At 41.8% G+C, this 19,893-nt stretch overlaps 1 protein-coding gene across 2 annotated transcripts in view; it reads right to left on the bottom strand.

Moving 5' to 3' along the window:
• LOC113959685 (mothers against decapentaplegic homolog 2-like) overlaps positions 1-19,893 on the bottom strand; it is a 53,411-nt gene that overhangs the window by 3,827 nt on the left and 29,691 nt on the right. For both annotated transcript variants that reach the window (XM_027668880.1, XM_027668881.1), the window contains 7 exons: positions 19,097-19,290; positions 18,448-18,582; positions 15,289-15,363; positions 13,606-13,659; positions 12,328-12,540; positions 10,408-10,545; positions 10,120-10,264 (listed from right to left, as the gene is read on the bottom strand). In XM_027668880.1, the coding sequence (XP_027524681.1) occupies positions 10,120-10,264; positions 10,408-10,545; positions 12,328-12,540; positions 13,606-13,659; positions 15,289-15,363; positions 18,448-18,582; positions 19,097-19,290 (954 nt within the window). The remainder of the gene's footprint in view (positions 1-10,119; positions 10,265-10,407; positions 10,546-12,327; positions 12,541-13,605; positions 13,660-15,288; positions 15,364-18,447; positions 18,583-19,096; positions 19,291-19,893) is intronic.

The following is a 19,893-nucleotide window of genomic DNA, read 5'->3' as shown; positions in this document are numbered from 1 at the left end:
ATCCTCTTGAAGGGACCTCCAGGTCATACTCACAAGAAGAGCACAATGAGTACCATGACCAGGACTAGGGGTGCCCTGCCTCTAGCCAGGTAGAGGAGAGGGACAATCGAGTCTATTGGACAGTGTGGATTCGGTGGTCTGGCACATCAGAGCCACAAAGATATAAGGCCTTAGTGGACACTGGCGCACAATGTACTTTAATGCCATCAAGATACGTAGGGGCAGAATCCATCTCCATTTCTGGGGTAACAGGGGGATCCCAACAGCTGACTGTATTGGAAGCTGAAGTGAACCTGACTGGGAAGGAATGGCACAGACACCCCATCGTGACTGGCCCAGAGGCCCCATGGATCCTTGGCATAGATTACCTGAGGAGTGGGTATTTCAAAGACCCAAAAGGACTTCGTTGGGTTTTTGGCATAGCAACTGTGGAGACAGAGGAAATTAGACAGTTGAACACCTTGCCTGGTCTCTCAGAGGACCCCTCTGCTGTGGGACTGCTGAAGGTTGAAGAACAATTGGCACCAATAGCCACAGCAACAGTGCACCGTCGGCAATACCGCACTGACCGAGACTCTGTGACCCCTATACATAAGATGATCCGTGACCTGGAGACCCAGGGGGTGGTCAGCAAGACTCACTCACCCTTTAATAGTCCTATATGGTCAGTGCGTAAGTCCAGTGGAGAGTGGAGGCTGACGGTGGATTACCGTGGACTCAATGAAGTCACACCACCACTGAGTGTTGCTGTGCCGGACATGCTGGAGCTCCAGTACCAGCTGGAGTCCAAGGTAGCCAAGTGGTACGCCACCATTGACATTGCAAATGCCTTTTTCTCCATTCCTTTGGCAGCGGAGTGCAGGCCACAATTTGCTTTCACTTGGAGAGGTGTGCAGTACACCTGGAACCGACTGCCTCAGGGGTGGAAACACAGTCCCAGCATTTGCCATGGACTGATCCAGACTGCACTGGAAAAGGGCGAGACTCCAGAACATCTACAGTACATTGATGACATCATTGTTTGGGGAAACACAGCGGGGGAAGTCTTCGAGAAAGGAGAGAAGATAATCCAGGTTCTCCTAAGAGCTGGTTTTGCCATTAAACGGAGTAAGGTCAAGGGACCTGCTCAGGAAATTCAGTTCCTAGGAGTGAAGTGGAAAGATGGACGCCGCCTAATTCCAATGGAGGTGATTAACAAAATAGCAGCCATGTCCCCACCAACCAGCAAGAAGGAAACACAGGTTTTCCTAGGCGCTGTGGGCTTTTGGAGGATGCATATCCCCGAGTACAGTCAGATTGTAAGCCCTCTCTACCTTGTGACACGGAAGAAAAATGATTTCCAGTGGGGCCCTGAACAACAACAAGCCTTTGAACAAATTAAACAGGAGATTGCCCATGCGGTAGCCCTTGGGCCAGTAAGGACATGATAGGACGTGAAGAACGTGCTCTACACTGCAACCGGGAAGAATGGCCTTTCCTGGAGCCTCTGGCAGAAGGTGCCTGGGGAGACCCGAGGACGACCGCTGGGATTCTGGAGTCGGGGATACAAAGGATCTGAAGCCAGCTATACACCAACTGAGAAAGAGATCCTGGTTGCTTATGAAGGAGCTCGGGTTGCCTCAGAAGTGATCGGCACCGAAGTGCAGCTCCTCCTGGCACCCCGACTACCAGTGCTGGGCTGGATGTTCAAGGCAAGAGTTCCTTCTACACATCACGCCACTGATGCCACATGGAGTAAGTGGATCGCTCTGATCACACAGCGAACCCGGATAGGGAATCCTAATCGCCCTGGGATTCTGGAAATTATCACCAATTGGCCCAAAGGTGAGAGTTTCGGAAAATCCTCTGAAGAAGAAGAGGAGCAGGTGACACGGGCTGAGGAGGCCCCACCATATGACAAGCTACCAGCAGATGAAAGGCGATATGCAGTCTTCACGGATGGCTCCTGTCGCATTGTAGGGACAAACCAAAACTGGAAGGCAGCTGTATGGAGTCCCACACGGCGAGTTGCAGAAGCGACCGAAGGACAAGGTGGGTCAAGTCAGTTTGCAGAGCTTAAAGCTGTTCAGTTGGTTTTGGATATAGCTGAACGAGAGAAGTGGCCAAGACTCTATCTCTACACTGACTCATGGATGGTGACCAATGCTCTGTGGGGATGGCTGGAGTGATGGAAAAAGGCCAACTGGCAGCGTCAAGGGAAACCCATCTGGGCGGCAGAGATGTGGCAGGACATCGTTGGCCGGGTAGAGAAACTGAGTGTGAAAGTTGGTCACGTAGATGCTCATGTACGCAAGAAACAGGCTAATGAGGAGCATTGTAACAACGAGCAGGCAGACCGAGCTGCCAGGATTAAAGTCTCTCAGGTAGATCTGGATTGGCAGCACAAAGGAGAATTATTTCTGGTTCGATGGGTCCATGACGCCTCCGGTCACCAGGGGAGAGATGCAACATACAGATGGGCTTGTGATCGAGGGGTGGACTTAACCAAGGACATTGTCTCACAGGTCATCCATGACTGTGAGACATGTGCTAGCATCAAGCAGGCCAAGCGGGTGAAGCCTCTATGGTATGGTGGACGGTGGTCGAAGTACAGGGATGGGGAAGCCTGGCAAGTTGACTACATCACGCTCCCCAAAACCCGCCAAGGCAAGCGCTACGTACTGACCATGGTAGAAGGAAGTACTGGATGGTTGGAGACATACTCCGTGCCTCATGCCACTGCCCGGAATACCATCCTGGGCCTCGAAAAACAAGTCCTTTGGCGACACGGCACCCTGGAGAGAATTGAGTCTGATAATGGGACCCATTTCAAGAATGGTCTCGTAGACACCTGGGCCAAAGAGCACGGCATTGAGTGGGTCTATCATATCCCCTACCATGCACCAGCAGCTGGAAAAGTTGAGCGGTGCAACGGACTGCGGAAAACCACCCTGAAGGCACTGTGTGGGGAGACTCTCAAACACTGGGAGCTGCATTTAGCAAAGGTCACCTGGTTGGTCAACACTCGGGGCTCCATCAATCGAGCTGGCCCGGCCCAATCAGAACCTTTGCATACTGTAGATGGAGATAAACTCCCCGTGATGCATATGAGAGGAATGTTAGGGAAGACTGTTTGGATTAGTCCCACCTCAAGCAAAGGCAAACCCATCCGAGGGATTGTTTTTGCTCAACGACCTGGTTCCACCTGGTGGGTAATGCAAAAAATGGGGAGACACGTTGTGTACCACAAGGGGACCTAATTTTGAGTGAGAATGGTCTGTAATGTTTCATTGTATATATATATATATATAAGTGTATATAGTTTTAAGGAGACATAGTTTTTAAGGGGGTTAATTTGGGCATGACATGGATGGCATAGAATAAGGGGTGGAAAATGTCCTAGTTAGAACAGCTGGGACCGATTCATCATTGGATGGGTGTAGCCCAAAACTATGTATTCTATAGCCCTCCATGCCATTTCCCAGAAACTGTTGTCAGTAGAGGCCTGCAAGGTGGCCCCCCCCCCCCATGCTCCTGTCCTCATGCCCTTTTGTGGAATTCCCTGACCGAGCACCCTCACGCCCTTTTATGGAATTCCCCACTCTGAGGGAAGGACTGAACATCCTTTTATGGAATTCCCCGCTCTGAGGGAGGGACTAAGCATTCCTGCCTGAGTTGGAGAATATAAAAACCTGGAGTTTCAGAACCTTTTGCCACCACTCGTGGGATCCAGAGGAGGACTGCAGTTCACTGCTCTCAACCAGACTGCAGCTCACCGCTCTCAGCCGGACTGAGACCACCACCCTCAACTGAACCGCAATCACCACTTTGACCGGACTGCAGCAGCTCTCCCACCAGCAGGTTTTTCCCCTCTCCCTTTGCTTTGGACTCGGGGGGGGTCCAGTGAGCACCGTTTGTTTGTGCCCTGGGGTGCTGGGTTGTACATTTGGGCTTTGTGGGTTAGGGTCGGTTGCTTGTCCGTGTGGTCGTACTTATTGTATTATTTTATTAAATTGTGATTCTGATTTGTAATCTCTCTTTTGAGTTGGGTTGGTTTCCCCTGCTGGTTAACTTTTAAACCAGTACACCTTGTTTCAGAGACCTGTTACTCAAAAACTTTCCTTCTCATCTCCAAAGTAAAAAAATCAGTATTGGACATACTCTGCCTGAGAAATCCTGTTATTTCACTGTACCCACTCCAGGCATGGGAGTTTTTCCAAACTAGACTGGCAAGACTACTGTTGTTAAGCCAGTTTTTCCTAGTAATTCTAGCTTTCCCTAAGCCAAAGCACAAAGGCATTAAGATTCAAAGGCAACAGATTAGTCAGACACACCCAGCCCCTTCATTTTTACTGTTGGCACTACAACCCTTTGCTTTAAGAAAATCTGTTTATATAAACAGAGGAACTGAAAAGGCAGAGAGATTAAGCCAGTGAGAAGATTAAGGTTGTCTGTGGTTTCACATTTTCTAGGAGAAGCAAGCAGTTGGGGTCTGCGCACTCTTAGCACTCTAAAAAACATTGTTATCTTAGACCCAAATGCCTATGCCAAAACAAAGTGATCCAATAGAAGAACAATCTAAACCACAGGAAATATAATTCCACTTAGTCTAGAATCCTTTCAGTTCATTAATTCCAACACTGTTAACTCTCCTACAATGTGTTCCATAACACTCTTCCTCAGAATTTTATAACTGATTCAGTTCAATGACCCTGGCTTTGCACTACCACTGGCAGAACTTAATAAAATAGTGACAGTCACTAACGGCTGTTTCAAAGCTAAAACTCAACCTCTTCTACCCGCAGATTTCCAGTTCACTGTTTGCTGTAATTACCTCTACTGAACTCTCTTCAGAAGATGATCCTAGACCTGGATAGTTCCTGTGACAATGTGAATACTTGACTTCTGATCTGAACTTCTACTTCAATCCAAGTCAACATGTGTTGAGCAAAAAGCTGTAAACTATTTTGTCTACCAAGTTTATAAGCTTATAAATAAAATGTACCACCTTGCCATACCTGTACGTTTACGCACATACACATAAAATTTAATTAATGCTTTGGCTTTGCCCAAGCCTGTTCTATGAGAAACTTTTTTGACATAATGATGAAGCACAGAAGTTCTAACAAGAATGATGGATTTTACAGTGCTTCCTGGTCTATTTTGACAAATTAGACTACATTCATTTAAATTCAAGGTTGTGTTTGCAGGAGTAACCTCTTCTTGCTTTAATCACAACTGCAGCATAACTTACAAGTTTTGTGCATCAATAATTTATTAGGATCATCTTAAACAGAGACGCAAAGAAACTAGTTCAGCATTATGCCAGGCAGCTTGCTTATAAGAATTCAAACCCGGATTGTAAGCGAGCTTTGCAGACTATCCCTAAAAGGGAAACCTGCACAATAGCGTGTCAGATCAGTTGAACATCACACAGCCTCTCTAGTTACAGCCTTAAGCGCCCAGTTGAGATTACAGGACGGGGCAAGAGGGAGAGGCAGTTGCTACCAATGTGGCACTGCTGATCATTTTTATAAGGACTCCCCCAAAAAACCCCCCTCGGCAGTGTGCCAAAAATGTCACCATGGGAAGCGGGAGTCTAATGAAGGTCGAGGTCGAGTTGACCTGAGGAGAAACCCTTCCCATCATGGAAACTGCAGACGGGGTGCAAAGCCGCGTGCCCTGGTTCAGCAAATAAATACGGTTCAAGAAAACAGGTTAGCAATTTGCCCACCGCCACCTCAGGCAGTATTGGGCTGGACCTGGCCTCCAGAGAGCCAGTAACTTTAATATCTACCGCCGTAGTGTTGATCCCCATAGGGGTTTGGGGACCTTTAGACCCAGGAGTCCATGCCCTTCTAATAGGATGATCGTCAACCACCAGGATGGGTTTGTTTGTCTCTCACAGTGTCAGACTGTCAGTGGCATAGACTCCAGTGCCTCCCTGTTACATACCTGAGGGACAACGGTTTGCCCAACTAATCCCCTTTTACAGCATGTCACCGGTTGAGGAGGGGGAAAGGGGTTCAAGGGTTTTCAGGAGCACAGGTGAACCTCAAATATTCTGGGCAAAAACCATTTCTGCAGCACAACCAATGATGACTTGTCAGATAGATGGAAGCAGATTCAAAGGCTTGGTGGACACAGGAGCAGACGTTACAATTGTTAAAGACACTGACTGGTCAGCTGACTGACCCACTGTTTTTCCTGCTTCAACTATCCAGGGGGTTGGAGGCATGCAGAAGCCTAGGCAGAGTGCACAAATACGCACAGTGTTGGGGCCAGAGGGGCAGGTTGCCAAGGTAGTTCCTTTTGTTGTTCCTATTCCATGCACTTTGTGGGGAAGAGATGTGCTAGGCCAATTTGGCACTGTCATGCAAATTGCAACTGGAGATGCTCAAAATTTTCAGTGAGGGCCATTGACCAGTTGTTCCAAGGACAAATTAAGCTGACATGGAAAACTCATGACCCTATATGGGTGAATCAATGGCCCATGAAAAGGGAACAGTTTGCTCACCTAAGAGATCTAGTCCAAGAGCAACTAGATGCAGGACATATAGTGCAAACTTCCAGTCCGGTGTTCTGCATACCAAAGAAAAGTGGCAAGTAGCAGATGCTGCATGACCTAAGAGCAGTTAACTCAGTGATAGAACCTATGGGGGCATTACAATTGGGACTTCTCTCACCTGCTATACTTCCAGCAGGATGGTCTTTAATGGTAATTGATTTAAAGGACTGTTTTTTCACCATTTTTCTACACTCCAATGATGCACCACGATTTGCTTTCTCCATCCCCGCTTTGAACCACACACAGCCCATGCAGAGATACCACTGGGTTGTTTTGCCTCAGGGGATGAGAAATAGTCCAAGGATTTGTCAGACTGTTCTGGCAAAAGCTATCCACCCTGTCAGAAAGCTTCACCCCTCAGCAATTATTTACCATTACATGGATGACATCTTGGTCGCCACGGCCAAAGAGACTGAGTTACAAACTGTTATAACTGCTCTTACTAATGCTGTCCAAGAAGCAGGGTTGCAGGTTGCTCCAGAGAAGATCCAGCGATCTCAACCCTGGACCTACCTTGGATGGAGGATCATGCAGCAGGAGATCTCACCCCAGCCACTGACAATTAAGGTAAAGGCCACTTTAACCTTAAATGATTTGCAGAAACTTTTAGGAGCCATCAACTGGTTAAGGTCTATCTTAGGTTTGACCACAGAGGAACTGCACCCCGTATTTGAGCTGCTGAAAGGCGATCCAGACTTGACATCTAGTCGGTCCCTGACCACAGAGGCAAAGCAGGCATTAAAGACATGTTCTCAGGCAATTGAGAGCAGACAAGGCAGAAGGAGAAATCCTGAACTTCACATCTGCCTTGCACTTGTTCCTAACAGGTTCCAGCCATTTGCAGTTTTGTTTCAGTGGGACCAGGTTGAATCGGATCCACTGAGGGTCCTGGAGTGGCTGTTTCTGCCCCATTCACCACCAAAGGCTGTGTGGACAATTGAGGAAATGTTTGTCAAGCTTGTCATTAAGGGCAGAGGACGTCTACAGGAGTTGGATGGACAGGATTCTGAGACCATCTAAATCCCAGCAACGAAGGGCAACCTCAACTGGCTACTGGTCGAAGATGCTAGATTCCAGGTTGCCTTGGCAGGCTATGACGGTGACATTTCTACTCACTATCCTAAGTACAGACTTTGGGCAGAAATGGGTAACCTACCCTTAAAAGCCACACGCAGATGTCAACACCAGCCAATAAAAGGTCTCACAGTTTTTACTGATGCATCAGGATGGTCCAAAAAGGCTGCAGTGACGTGGGTAAACCCTGCTACAGGACAGTGGGAAAAGGAGGTACAGACCATAAGCCATGGTTTGGTACAGGTCCTAGAACTTGCAGCTATTCGCATTGCCTTTGAACTGTTTTCTGATCAGCCAATTAACATTGTTACTGATTCATGTTATGCAGCAGGTTTGGTTTCACGTCTCGAGGTTTCCTTCCTTCGAGATGTTGCTAATCCACACTTACTTGCTGAAATATGTACTGTATGGGTTCTTGTTAACCACAGAAGGTTTGAATTCTACATAAATGGATGTTAGGTCACACACAGAAATGCTGGGGCCTGTAGTAGATGGGAACCAAAGGGCTGATGCAGCAGCTATGTTCACTACAGTGCCTAGGACACCTGAGCAAGCTAAATTGTCTCATTCCTTTTTCCACCAGAACGCACATTCTCTGAAGAGACAATTTCAAATCACCCTCAATCAGGCTCGAGACATGGTCATGTCATGTCCAGACTGCCAACAAATTACTCCAGTGCCATCCCAGGAAGGAGTTAACCCCAGGGGACTAATAGCTAATGAGGTATGGCAGACAGATATCACACACATACCAGAGTTTGGTCAGTTAAAATATATTCATGTTGCAGTCGACATGCACTCCAGATACATAACTGCCACCGCACACACTGGGGAAAAGGCAAGGGATGTCATAAGGCGCTGGTTTAACTGCTTTGCAACACTAGGGATCCCAAAAAAGATAAAAACTGACAACGACCCGGCATACATTTCAGCAAAGGTCAGGGCTTTCCTGACAGACTGGGGAATCTCTCATTCCACAGGTGTGCCGCGCTCACCCACGGGACAGGCCATGGTGGAAAGGGCGCACCATGCCCTAGAGGACATGCTCAAAAGACAGGGAGGGGGGGGGTCCGTCTGTGGTCCGCGGGGGCATCTATGGGGGGCAATGTGTCATAAATTTTTTGGGTTGTGACAGTGCAGAGAAAAGCGGGTGTGGGAGACGGCACAGATCTCGGGCATTTTCCTCTCCCAAACCACTGGTCATGATAAAAGACCTAATATCAGGGCAATGGATGGGACCGGTAGACCTTGTGACATGGGGAAGGGGGTATGCATGTATATCTACAGGTAAAGAACTAAAATGGATTCCCTCCAGGTGTGTCAAACCCTACATAGATACACCTTCACAGCAGCAGCAAGAACCAAAATGATAACTGAAGAAACTGCAGACAGAGACGCATAACTGATGTTTACTACTGAAAATGACCAATGTGGCAAAAATACAGAATCTTATTAAAAGCCATAAGTGTGCATGTGAAGAAAGAGAGTGGCAGCCGCTGGTGTGAGTGTGTATGAGTGAATGAAAGAGAATTGTGTGAGTGTACAAGCACTTTAAACGCTAAGCCTTAAAAAGGTAACATTACCTCAGCCACATGGTCACATTAGAAGAATTCAGTTCATGACGTTTACCCCCCAATAAACCCTGTTGTTGAAGTAAAGTTGAATTTTCCCTGTTCTACACAAACCCTTAGACAAATAAAGGTTCCCAGTTACATAAGTACCATCCAGTTTTATAAACAACCCTCAGAAAAATAAAGTTGATGCTTCTACCAATTACATAAGAAAAGTAAAATCAATGTTCTACCCAGTTATGCCAAAAACCTCAAGTTAATAAAGTTGTTGTTCATCCTAGTTAGAGAAGTTTCACAGTTACATAAAAAACCCTCAGATCAATAAAGTTGTTGTTTATCCCAGTTACACACAAACCCTTAAGAAAATAAAGGTTCAAGTTTATATCAAGCAAATTCAAAAGGTTAGAGATAAAAATTCAAATAAGTAGGTTTGTTGAAGAACCAAGGTAAAGCAGTGAGCTGGGTCACTGTGATACAATGGTAATTGTTAAAGGTTTTACAAGGTTTAAAAATGTACTGTTCTGTTATTTGCACTGTTCTATGATTCATCTTAATAATAAAGCCGGGGGAGATGTGGGGAACGTGTTTTAGGGATGCTGGATGAGGCATCCTGGGAGATGTAGTCCCCAAAATATACTCTAATACACATGGGCAGTGGTAAGTCCCATGGTGGTTGGTTAACAGAATCACGTGTTGTTTTGAAGTGCATATAAAAGGTGCTGTTTGCTTCCAATAAACGGATTTGGTTTTTGGGAATCCAACCAACCGGGTCGTGTGGTTTATTTATTATATTAATAAAGCCACACAACTTGCAGACAGCATATCTACAATAGCAGTAAGAAGCCTGTAGGTACAACTTTCAAACCAGACAGAAATAGTGCATTAGTGAAAGAAGAAAAATTAACTCTAAAATTAAAAGTTTCTTACCTGTATTCAGCTCCCCATCCTTTAACAAAACTCATTCTTATGGTACACATTCTAGTAAGCTGATAAACTGCTTCAAAACCCTGATTCACAGATTGAGCCAGAAGAGCAGCAAATTCTTGGTTATTAAAGATTTTTAGATTGCATCCTATAAAGAAAAAAAGTCCAATGAATACTCGCGTTTACTACACAGAAGCCCAAAACTATGAAGAAACTATGAAAAGGAAAGCAAATGTCCAGTGAATACATTCACTGAATATTTTCCCACGAGACCTTTGGTAGGCTACTAACCTGGTGGAATTTTGCACACAGTTGCAGGATGCCAGCCGTATCTTTGATTACAGTTGGGGCTCTGAACAAAAATTGCGCTATCGCTTAAGCATTCAGCAAAAACTTCTCCACCAATGTAATAGAGACGTACTCCCCTTCCTGTAGCAGAATTCAAAGGAACTCTAGTTATTATATGACCCAAGCAGATTAACAAACGAGAGTATTTTGTTTCAGAGAAGGCCAAGGTTTTTCTTTCTTTACAACAGAAACCAATTATCTACAGGACCACAAAGTTGGGTTGACACCTGTAGCAGGAGCAGAACACAATTAACTTGCATTTTTCTCCCATGAACACACAATATTTGAAGGAGAAGCAGAATAATTTTTGGTCAAGAGTGAGATAGAATTTTCTAGCCATGTAGTGGTTTGTAACCAAATCCAAGTTAAAAAGCAGTGTTCACCACCAAATAACTTTTTCACTTAAAGAAATACCAAAATTGAAATAAAAATATTAGAGTCAACAGAATTAAAACTTGTGCTAGTATTAAAGAATTGTATGTGAAGCAGCACAGGCCACTATGACAAAAAAGGAAAACACAGTGTACCATTTCGACACTCTGCTTACATGCACCCACACTATTTCATAACCCACTGCATATCCCTTCTCTGTACTACTTTAACAAAACCAACAAGACTTCATTTAGCCCTATTACAAAAAAATACCCATAAGAAACCGTATTATTTGCTTTTAAATTGTGATTTTGTTCTCTCTCTTTAAGTGGAAAAAAACCTGTATGGGTTATTTCTAGCAGAATATAAGTAATGTACAATTGATCTCTCAAACTACTTATAATTAACAGGTTCTTTAAAGGTCGTAGTTTCTATTCCCCTTTTTCTTTAAAACAATTTTTCAAACAAAATATGAGCTGCTCTATTAAAAAAAGTGAGAGCTCCTTACATTTTTGCTTTCCCTCATCATTGATCATTTTGATCAGTCAGCACAGGCATAGCCTGGGTTTCTGCACATCTAAAATTTTATTACACAAGCATTTGGATTTGGCATAGAGGGAATCAGAAAGTTCTACTAAAGAGGTTGAAATTTTTACCAAAAATAAAAACAAAAAACCTTCACGAATGTTGCTAAATAAAAGAATCCAGGAAAAAAAAGTTAATTTATTGAAGAACCTAAAGCCAAGACACTGCATTGTGGAAAACAATATTCTTTACTAACCATTACAAAGAAAATCTTAATCATGTCAAAACAGCATGTTATCTCGACTGCAGTTTTTCCCATTTCAGAAAAGCATTCATGTACTACCAATGTCCATTCTGTGTTTCATAAATTAGAATAAACCAAGCAACATGCTAATATTTTGTAATTAAAGCTTAAATTTCAATTATAAGCAACCCTGAATATAAATGCTACCTAGGGCAGAGCAGTCCAACAGGGAGTCTGAAAGCCAAAAACTTGCCCTTTGGGATACTTTGGTACATCATCTTTTTCCAGAAGGCAGAGAACAGCAATGTGAGCAACAGAAATCCCATACAGTTGAATGGCTTCTTCCTGTGCCACTTGCAGCCTGACAGCTGTGTGACTGCTGCTGCCACCAGCTTAGTGACTACTGATAGAGGAAAGGGAGCTCCTTTCAGCTCTAGCCATCACTACATCTCTTCCCAATTGCAACAGGATGTGGTAACAGAAGCTATATTTCTCCCTAATTTCAGAAGCAGCAACCTCTCTGTCTTTCCACTTCTTAGCAAGAGAGACCAAGCTCTCCTTGGCAAGCTCTGAGAGAGAAGTTCTATGGTTGACTGCACAAGGGCAAAAGGAACCCAACACACAAATCATTCCAGATCATTCCAGATCATTCCTACCTGGATCATTCCAGATAATTTAATGTCTAAAATGAAATTAAATATTTAAAGATCAGAGATCTTTACCTATATGTCGCCTTGTCATTTCCACTGTAGCATTTCTGTTTACGTTGGAAAGTAAACCTAGACAAAATCGTTCTGAATTTGAAGGATCTGTAAAGCCATCTACAGTCAGGGAAGGTTGGGATGCATGGAAGGTTTCTCCCACTCTTTGATTCAATTCATAATATGCTATTGAACACCAAAATGCAGGCTCCGAGTAAGTAACTGGTTGCAAGTCTAAAAAAAATATTAAAAACCAAGCTTAATACAGAATTTAAGGCTGAAAATAAATCTATCTGCCCTGCTATTTGTCGCTCCCAGAAATGACAGAGGTAGTCTCCTCAAATCATATTTTGCTTGCTGTCATTTTTATCTACCCCAGTAAACAGAATGGAATTCAATCTTTCACACAAGGGAAGGAGGGGAAGAAGGAGTGATCTAATCTGACCACAGCTCATTTAGTTCAGTACTTGTATTTTGCTCGGCAAAATGATTAAGCTAATGCTACTGTGAGTGCCAGACATTGAGATACTTCTGTTGCTTTTCTATAACTTGCAAACATTTTGGCAATGTTAAAGAAAAGATTAAACTATCAAACACTGAACCACATAAAGGAAAAAATATTAATATGAAAATGATGTTTCCTTGTATTACATTAGATCTTATACTGTCTCTTTATCGAAAAGCAGTTCTAAGCTCCTTTTACTTTCCCCTATGAGAGCTCAGTATCTTCCCTGTGCATCTTCAGCTTTTCCTGAGCTGCTTCCCCTTTTTACCTACCCTAATTACTTAGTGTTCTGAACAGCATTTTTCTGTCACCATTCCTTAAACAAACCCAGGGGAATCTGATCTTCCTGAGGCATTTATACAAATACACAGCAATGGCACCCAATCAAAGCAGGTGGGCAACTAATGTGGGAGCAACAATTGTGTTGCGGTTACAGGTCAAACAGTACGTGAGAAGAGCAACAGAACACATATACAAGGGAGTCAGCAAGTCTGGGCAGCACTATGGATTGGCTAACGTCCTTTAAAGTATTTATTTTATAAATGCTAGTCCTGCACACACAACCATATTATTCTTTCTCTTTGCTAGGAACTCAACAGTTACAGAAATAGAGTAGTAGTTAACAAGTTATTAACCCAGCCCTATTATGTTCATCATCAGCAAGCCAACCAAATAGTCTCCTCCTAATACAGTTCTTAATTTTTTTAAGTACATTTTCATTTTTAATGTTATATATATATAGAGAGAGAGAGTCACCACACATAGAGAAATAATTAAAAGTATTTCCAGCTTACCCAGGCTATGATTAACTGGAGAAAGAGTACTAGGAGACAGCTCTGCTGGAGATCCTGTTGAAGCAATACAGATTATTTCAGATAGGTAGGTATAACCATTATCTAGATATAGTTTTACACTGAAATTCTTTGGAATAAGAAACCTCAGAAATCCTAACACCACTTTTCCAGCATATCACACACTTATTGTGAATTAAGACTGCATTTAATTTTCCAGACTCATGGGAACCTACCTCTCCTCATAAAGACTCAATTAACATCTTAGTGTTGTATTTGGCAGAGCTTTCACTTCATGCACACTCTGTGAACATAACTTTATTTATGTGCTTGTCATAGAATCATAGAATGGCTAGAGTTGGAAGGGACCTTAAAGATCATCTGGTTCCAACCCCCCTGCCATGGGCAGGGACACCTTCCACTAGACCAGGTTGCTCAAAGCCCCATCCAACCTGGCATTGAACACTTCCAGGGATGGGGAAGCCACAGCTTCTCTGGGCAACCTGTGCCAGTGCCTCACCACCCTCACAGGAAAGAATTTCTTCCCAGTATCTAATCTAACCCTGCCCTCTGTCAGTTTGAAGCCATTCCCCCTTCTCCTATCATTCCATGCCCTTGTCAAAAGTCCCTCTCCAGCTCTCTTGTAGACCCTTTAGGTACTGGAAGGTGCTCTAAGGTCTCCCTGGAGCCTTCTCCAGGCTGGAAAACCCCAACTCTCTCAGCCTGTCTTCATAAGAGAGGTGCTTCAGCCCAGTGAGAAGGTAGTGACTTCTTCCCAAATTCAGTGGAAAAAAAGCTAAGAAAAAGTGGATGAGACAAGCAAGATATTGCCTCTATTCTCAAAGGAGAGGGTTTATCTCTAGAAGAACAAGCTGGATTTCCTCATTTGAGATTATTCTTTCCTGGAAGGAGGAAGGAAAAAATTTAGAAAAACATGAACTCTCCAACACAATTTGTGCACTCATAGACAAAATACAAAGAGGTTTTGCACAGAATCATTCCTACAATGATTGCTGATATCAGGTTTTTTTAATTAAGGTACCTGTTGTCACATAGTGGGAAAATATTGCAGTTCTTACAGAAACTGGTGAAGTTGATTCCAACTAACTAAAAAAGGTTGCTAACATTAGCTAATCAAACACACTCAAGTCTGCCAGCACATAGTAGAAGGTTCTTATCCAGCATATTTAACTGTGCTTTGTCCAAGTCTAAAGCCAAACACATTATCTCGAAACTCATACAAAGGCACAAATGCGTAATGTTTCTACTGCTCTTTTCATAGACCCTTCCATACAAGAATTGATTTGAAACATGGCAGAAGTGATAAGGTGCCAGAGTTAAGAGACAGATTCTCAAAATGCAGCATCTGTTTAGGCCAATGAACCTGTTTCCAGAAGGTAAAGTTGGGGATGGTTAAAACCAATCAGCTATTAAAATCTGATGAAGACTTAATTAGACCTGTATGTTTTTGTTATGAAACATGTAATGTACTTAATATGGCACAGAATGTTTTAAAAGCATTCCCCTAGCAAAATATTAATTTGTTTACTAAAGACTGAAAGTGATATTTTAAACAGAAAACACCAGGTTGTACAGAGGAAAACTGCCATCATCTCTTGGGTTGAATTCATGTTGCTATGCAGAGGGATCACAGCTAGTAATTCCAAGTTTTGAAAATACTGTTACCTGTATCCATGCTTTGGTTCAACTGCTGGTCATTCGTTTCTCCATCTTCACTGATATATCCTGGAGGTGGTGTTTCTATCAAAACAAAAAATCCACCTATTAGTTCAATGACTGGGGAAATTTTTAAGATTTAGCATTTGGGGTTTTTGTTCTTAAATCTTCATGAGCTCCATATGATACCTGAATATTTTATTAGAATGTCATTTTGCTGTCCCTTTTTCCTTCCAGTAGGACTTCAAATACATTACCTGCCTTAATTGTCTATGTAAAATGTATCATCTCTTGTATGCCAGTCAACTGTTCAAATATGTTATATAATTAACAGATAATCCTTGTTTGTTCCATTTAAGACAAGATACTTTCACTACAATGAGCAACAATTTTGCAATTGTAATCAACAGCTTTCACTTTTAGTAGAATTAGATGAAAAAAAAATTTGGTGACTTCCACAAAAGAAAAAAATCATGTGAGCTATCTTTATGTAGTATAACCATCAGATCAGATACCCTCCCTTGCTAGATTTGAAGGTTACTTTTCAGTTCAGTCCCCACCTCAAATCCATTTTTCTTCAATATCTAACAGTCGATTTCAGTCAATAATAGCTATATTATTTAACTAGTTACACTGCACAAGCTCTATTATCATTATTACTTATTAAAACAATCATCTATTTTCTTAACTAGCTTTCTTTAAATATGGAGTTTCACAGACCAAAGCAAACTCAGTAACAAGTTTGAAGCATTCTGATACTAGAAACTGTGTGTAATTCAACAGAAATATCTTCAAAACCCAGAAGAGTATGCATGTTCCCTTTCTCCATTCAAAATGTACTTTGTAATCCAGATGAGTTAACCAACTGCTTTTCAGGAAATAATTTTCTTTGAACTGGGCAAATGTCTTTTCCTATATGGAGTTGGACTTCGATGATCCTTGTGGGTTCCTTCCAACTCAGGATATTCTATGATTCTATATATTAAAGGCAAAACCCGGATTTCTTTAGTGAAAGTGTTTGAAGCTAACTATCTCTACAATCACCTTAGAATTGTCTCTGAGACATCTGAGGGATTAAATACATTTAATTACATTATTATCAAACAGCAGAAATTTAAAGTCTTTTGTTTAAGAATTAAAATCAAATTATATCAAATATCATGTCTGAGATTTACAGCAATATAGTAAGATCAGAAGGAAGTCAGTGAGAGGAAACTAGATTAAGTCAGTTGATTAAATAAAAATTAACCAAAAGAATTATATCTTTGGTTCACTCTGTAAAGTTAGTGTGCTAAATATAGATGTGACAAAATTCAAATGATAATTTAAAAGGACAATTAAGGGAAATCTTCACTATCAAGAAGTATGATAACAAAAATCATACTAATTTTGAACATTTTTATTGAATTCATTTTGATAAAGTGGACTCTACCCTTCTCCAAATCATACATTATAGTTAAGCCTACAGCCATGGTAAAAGGTCAATAACCATTTCCAATCCAACCCATGCCCCCTGTTTCCAGTTGCTAATACAGAGTCTTTGGCACAGATTATTTTCCCTAATATCTGTCTGAAAAGAGATTTCCTCCACCTAGTACTATTAATACAGTTTAGGGTCAGAGGTTGAGTACCACCACAGCTGGAAATAAATGCTCAAGTACAGCAGTAAAAATTCTTAGCAGTGTTTGAATGCAGTTGAGCACATCCATAACCTGAAAGGGAACATACAGTCCCAGCAGCCATCCTGCACCTTCACAATTGCCATCTTCTCAGCTGTAAGTGAAACCAACCTCTCTGTAGATCATGTACTGAGATGGTATTGTGGTGCAAAGCTACCACTTGTTAGTCTGGCCTGTTGCTTAAGAAAACGGTTCTCTGAAGTAGGTTGTCAAGACACACATGACTTATCAGAACCTAGTTGAGTGTTCAAGATTAAGTCGTGGAGGTCAAATAAAGTAAGATGCCATGAATACAACAGGAGGGTGTCAGTGACAAAGAGAAGGAGGTAAGGTGTGGTTAGCTGCATAAACATTTGAAGATCATGTGAATACCCACAATCACCTTGAACATACTTCCTGCAATTAACTACCTAGCTGCTTTAGCTCAGTTCCATAGCATTGGATTTGCAAATGGTGGCTTTCCAGTAAGTTGTTAGGAAATGCTACCAAAAGCCCTCAGATTGAGTCAAAAAAAGCATACATCAGTTATGAAAGCAGCACCAACTTCTAACCCCTTAAATTGCTCTTTAAAGATCTGCTGTCCCTGGGTGGCAACAAACGGGGCCCAGATTAAACAGATAAAAACAAATTATTGCATTTTTTAATGCCATTTGATTTCTTGGATACATTTAAAGAAAACAGAAGCACCATCCTGTATCTACATGGCACATATTTGAGTTTCAAGTAATTTTATTCTTCAAGAGAGTCCAGATCTGATTTTTCAGCTTGTTCATAACATAGCTGCATTAAACATTTATGAGTAAACTTCAGCTTTACTTGGTTTTACACTCCGGGCAACTTCCTGAAGGGATAGGAAACACAAAGTTGGGACAGGAAACAAAATTCACTGATTTTATGTTTCAATAAAGCTACCAGCTTTCAGGTGCACTATAGCAGGTTAGTCTTGGGGTGGAGAAGGGGCAAAGAAGGAATTCTTTGAGTTCAATATTGTTAGGTTGTTTTTTCATACTAAAAAGACAAAACTGTGCACACAGTAACAAATACACAAAGCAGACCTTGACTGATTGTGAACTACAGATCAAAACATTAAGTCACTGATTTGCAACTTAAAAGTTTTCTCCCCAGACTACACATGGTGAGACTGAGCAGCAGTTTACTACTCAATCTCCAATACATAGCATTTGGCAACCCCTATATGTTTGTAAAACAGGCTGAAAGTATAAGGCAAAGGTCTATTTTTCACTCATTAGCATTCTGAATCTTAAATAAGCTATTGAAACCAAGTAAGCAATATGCTTTAACACAGGATTGTGTTCTGCAAACAGCAGTGTTCAGGTATTTCCATTGTAATTAACACACAAAATCAACTAGATCTAACTTATTGGCGCATCTTGCAATTAATTTGATCACTTAGGAGGATAAAATTGCCGTCTTTGTTTCAGTGGCACAATGTTAAATGTACTGTTTACAGTGAGAGTTAAGAAAATACCTGGTATGTAATTGCTCTGTGGTTCAATTCCAGCTGGAAAGTTAGTGTTTTCAGGAATGGAATGGGTATAGTCATCGAGAGGCGGCAGTTCTGTTAGAATCTCAGTGTGCCGTGGCACTAGTACAGGAGGCAAGACTGGAAAAGTAAAATTCAAAGCATTAGTAAGACCCTCAAAATACACACTTGTGTGAGCTAAAAGGAAAAAAAAATATATCTAAACCATCTAACAATCTCTTCAGATGTTTTGAAATTTTCTGAATCTCAGTACTGATAATACTACAATTGTACTACTAGTCAGTGGAAGAAACAGATTCCTGAAGTGCCTCTTGAGTAAGACTATTCCACATTAGCAAAGGTAAATCATCTCTGTTCTCCTTTTCAGTCCAGGTCCTATTTAGCCATCTGGAAACTGCTAGCAGTCCTGGAAATGTTAATCGGGGTAAAGGTATCTCCACATTCGTAAAGATTTTTCAGTAACTTTACTATTAAAAACTATAAGGGTGGTATTCTCAAAATCTGTATCTCTAAGAATCTTGTACTTTTGTCAAGAGAAAGCATCATCTTTTTCTTTTTCACTTATAACATTATGCTTATCAAGTATGTACAGATGCTATACAGTTCTACCTGTACAGATGCTATACAGTCCTACCTGGTGTCTCCACTCTCTGGTAGTGGTAAGGGTTTACACATACTTCATCCTTTTTAAGATTAAAAGCATATTCACAGTTTTCAATTGCTTTAAGTTCATGGTGACTGTGAAGATCTGGCCAGCGCCACAAACGACAGTAAATAACATGTGGTAATCCTTTACGATGAGATACCTGTAGACGGCCATCGAGAGATCTAGAGGGGAGAAATGTTGAGAAGTATTTACAGACTGCATGCTGTCTCTTAATCACTCAAGTAACAGTGTACACACGAGATGGGTGGTTTATTCATTGTCAGAATTCAGAGGATGGACACTGCTAGTGACATTTATACTTTTGTTAAAAGGCTTCAAATGTGATAAAAATGATCATATCTAGTAGTTTCTTATTTTTGAGTTGCTCAAATTATTGCCAGTGAATTTAGAATTCATTAAAAGCCACTTTACATTCAATCAAGTATTTTGGATGATTGCTTCATATATTTTTTTAAATGCAGAACAGAGTTGTTAAAAAATAAATAAATAAAATCACACACTTAATGGTCCCTTCCACTACTACACATCAAGGTTTTGCTATGGCATAGATGCTTTATGGTTTTAAGTATAAGAATTCCAACAGGACTGCAAATAAGCTTATAAGCAGTCAGCTGCCCAAGTGATCCACATGGCAGTATAACTGTAATGCAAAAAGCATGAATGCACCTCTTTCAAGGGCTGTACAGTTTATCTTCTTGACTTCATCTGCCTTGCTACCAGCTGAAAACGTTTTGCTAGTTTTAAGACAGACTGCATATGCTTAC

This window comes from Corapipo altera, unplaced genomic scaffold, assembly GCF_003945725.1.
Source record: "Corapipo altera isolate COAL_440 unplaced genomic scaffold, ASM394572v1 60818, whole genome shotgun sequence".
Classification (NCBI taxonomy): Eukaryota; Metazoa; Chordata; class Aves; order Passeriformes; family Pipridae; genus Corapipo; species Corapipo altera.
This window is presented reverse-complemented; position numbering and strand designations above follow the sequence as displayed.